The sequence below is a fragment of the Meriones unguiculatus genome, chromosome 1 (genome assembly GCF_030254825.1).
Source record: "Meriones unguiculatus strain TT.TT164.6M chromosome 1, Bangor_MerUng_6.1, whole genome shotgun sequence".
Classification (NCBI taxonomy): domain Eukaryota; kingdom Metazoa; phylum Chordata; class Mammalia; order Rodentia; family Muridae; genus Meriones; species Meriones unguiculatus.
In genome coordinates, this window is record NC_083349.1 from 30,750,051 (window position 1) to 30,752,494 (window position 2,444).

The following is a 2,444-nucleotide window of genomic DNA, read 5'->3' on the forward strand; positions in this document are numbered from 1 at the left end:
TAAAAAAAAACATTTCACAATTAAGGATTACTCACTTGTTTGATCTTTAATTCTTTAATAAGAACAACTATATAGCGACCAAGATGAAATTACCACACAGCATGCCACTCAGTTAACTATGATTTAACAAAGGAAAATAATTATTCATTATAAATAAGTTAAATTATTTGAAATCATTAGCTTGATATGGGTTAAAGATTTACCAGGATCCAGAACAGAAACTGGTAATTATGTTATTTAAATATGCTGGAAATTTATATATCACGTGCTTCACAATTTGATGTAACAATGTATAAAAGTCATGTTTTTGACAGAGAACAGGCTGTTTTTATAGCAGCCCTAGGCAGGTAATCACAGTAGTGTTTCACTGAGACCAGAAAAATGAGATGACACATGGATATATTAAAATAAACCATTTCACACAGTTACTAAACTGTCTACATGTAGCTAACAAATACACATACATGCACACACACACACATATATACACATAAAAATTATATACTATATAATTTTGATTTTTGGTAGAAAGTAAATTAAAATTCCGCAGATTCCAATTCCTTTATTACCCTATTTTTAGAGATTTTTTTTTTTGTAAATAATTCTATGTCTATAGGTGCTTTGCCTACATGTATGTCTTTCTAAAAAGGGGCTCTCATGTCTGAGGAATTCAGAAGAGGATGTCAGAAACCCTGGTTCTAGAGTTACAGAGAGTTTTGAACTGTCATATAGGTACTGTGTCTTTGAAATTGAAAGTTGTGATTGCAGCCATGGAACCATCTCTCCAGTTCCTTATTCTATTCTTTGTAAAATTTCAAGGCCTTCTATTGATTAACAGATATTATTAATGGAGAATAGGACAGAAGGGGTATGGTTCATCCTGCTGGGATTCACCAATGACCCACGTCTGCAGCTTCCTCTCTTCATCATCTTCCTCCTCATCTACACCATCACCCTGGTGGGGAATCTAGGGATGTTCATGTTGATTCTCTTGGACTCTCGGCTTCACACCCCCATGTACATTTTCCTGAGTAATCTGTCCTTGGTGGACTTTTGTTACTCTTCAACAGTCACTCCAAAGGTCATAGCTGGATTCCTTACAGGAGACAAGATTATGTCTTACAGTGCTTGTGCCTCCCAAATGTTCTTTTTTGCAACCTTTGCCAATGTGGAAAACTACCTTTTGGTTTCAATGGCCTATGATCGCTATGCAGCAGTGTGTAAGCCTTTACACTACGCCACCACCATGACAACACATGTGTGTGCATGTCTAGTCATTGGATGTTATATCTCTGGTTTCCTGAATGCTTCCATCTATACTGTAAATGCATTAAGTCTCTCCTTCTGTGAGTCCAATGTGGTCCATCATTTTTTCTGTGACATCCCAGCAGTCATGATTGTATCTTGCTCTGATCGACATGTTAATGAACTGGTTCTTATTTCTGTAGCCACCTTCAATATCTTTTTTGCTCTGATACTTATTTTAATATCCTACACATTCATTTTTACCAACATACTAAAGATGCACTCAGCTGCAGGATATCGTAAAGCTCTCTCCACTTGTGCCTCGCACTTCACTGCAGTGTCTATTTTCTATGGGACAGTCATATTCATGTACTTGCAGCCCAGCTCCAGTCACTCCATGGACACTGACAAAATTGCATCTGTTTTCTACACCATGGTCATTCCCATGTTGAACCCTCTTGTCTACAGCCTGAGGAATAAGGATGTGAAGAGTGCATTCACAAAGATTGTGTTGAGGTCAAGATAATGTTAACAGCTTGGATTTTAACTTTTGGGGATGCAAAACATCTGGATTCATTTCTCTCACCTTAACTCTATACTGAATCACACTTTCCCATAAAGGTAAAGTGACCTCTTTACCTCTGCAATAATGTTGGCTGTCAAAAAAGTTAACTTCTTGTTTAGAAGAGTAAAGCATGAATAAAACGACTATAAGTTTAGTTCAGCTTGTGAAAAACATAATTGACCATATTATCATATTCAGTCTTTTCCATGCAATACTTTTTTCTGTCATATCACTAAACTTCTATATAAGCAATTGCACAAAAAGCTAACTAAAGATGAGATGCACTTATAGGTTTCCTGTGAAGACTTATACAAATGGATGTAAAGATTTTGAATAAAACATAGGAGAGATTTGTTATGTGCCTACTTTTGTGTTCAGTTAATCGTGCTTGTTTCATAGGAATGTCCAGATGAACATAGCAAACATGTAATGCCTATTTAATGACTAGAATATGAGGTTGTATTTAAAAGTGATACTTGAAACAGGTAGACTTAGGTAAAAAATGTCAATCCTTATCATCCTTCAACCTACTGCGAGCTCACCTAGGTGGAGCCAAAAGCACAGAAAAAGAGTTATTCTTTAAATGAGTTATTGGGTGAGATTTATTCCGCGCTTCCTTCTCCCTTACCCGCCC

The 2,444-nt window shown here is 36.3% G+C and overlaps 1 protein-coding gene across 1 annotated transcript; it reads left to right on the top strand.

The window, feature by feature from the left end:
- The first annotated feature begins 844 nt into the window (after positions 1-844).
- On the top strand, positions 845-1,771 carry LOC110565869 (olfactory receptor 5B3-like). The gene has a single exon (XM_021663641.2). It carries the CDS (start codon positions 848-850, stop codon positions 1,769-1,771), a length of 924 nt encoding a protein of 307 aa, XP_021519316.1. The 5' UTR covers positions 845-847.
- The last annotated feature ends 673 nt before the right edge of the window (positions 1,772-2,444 follow it).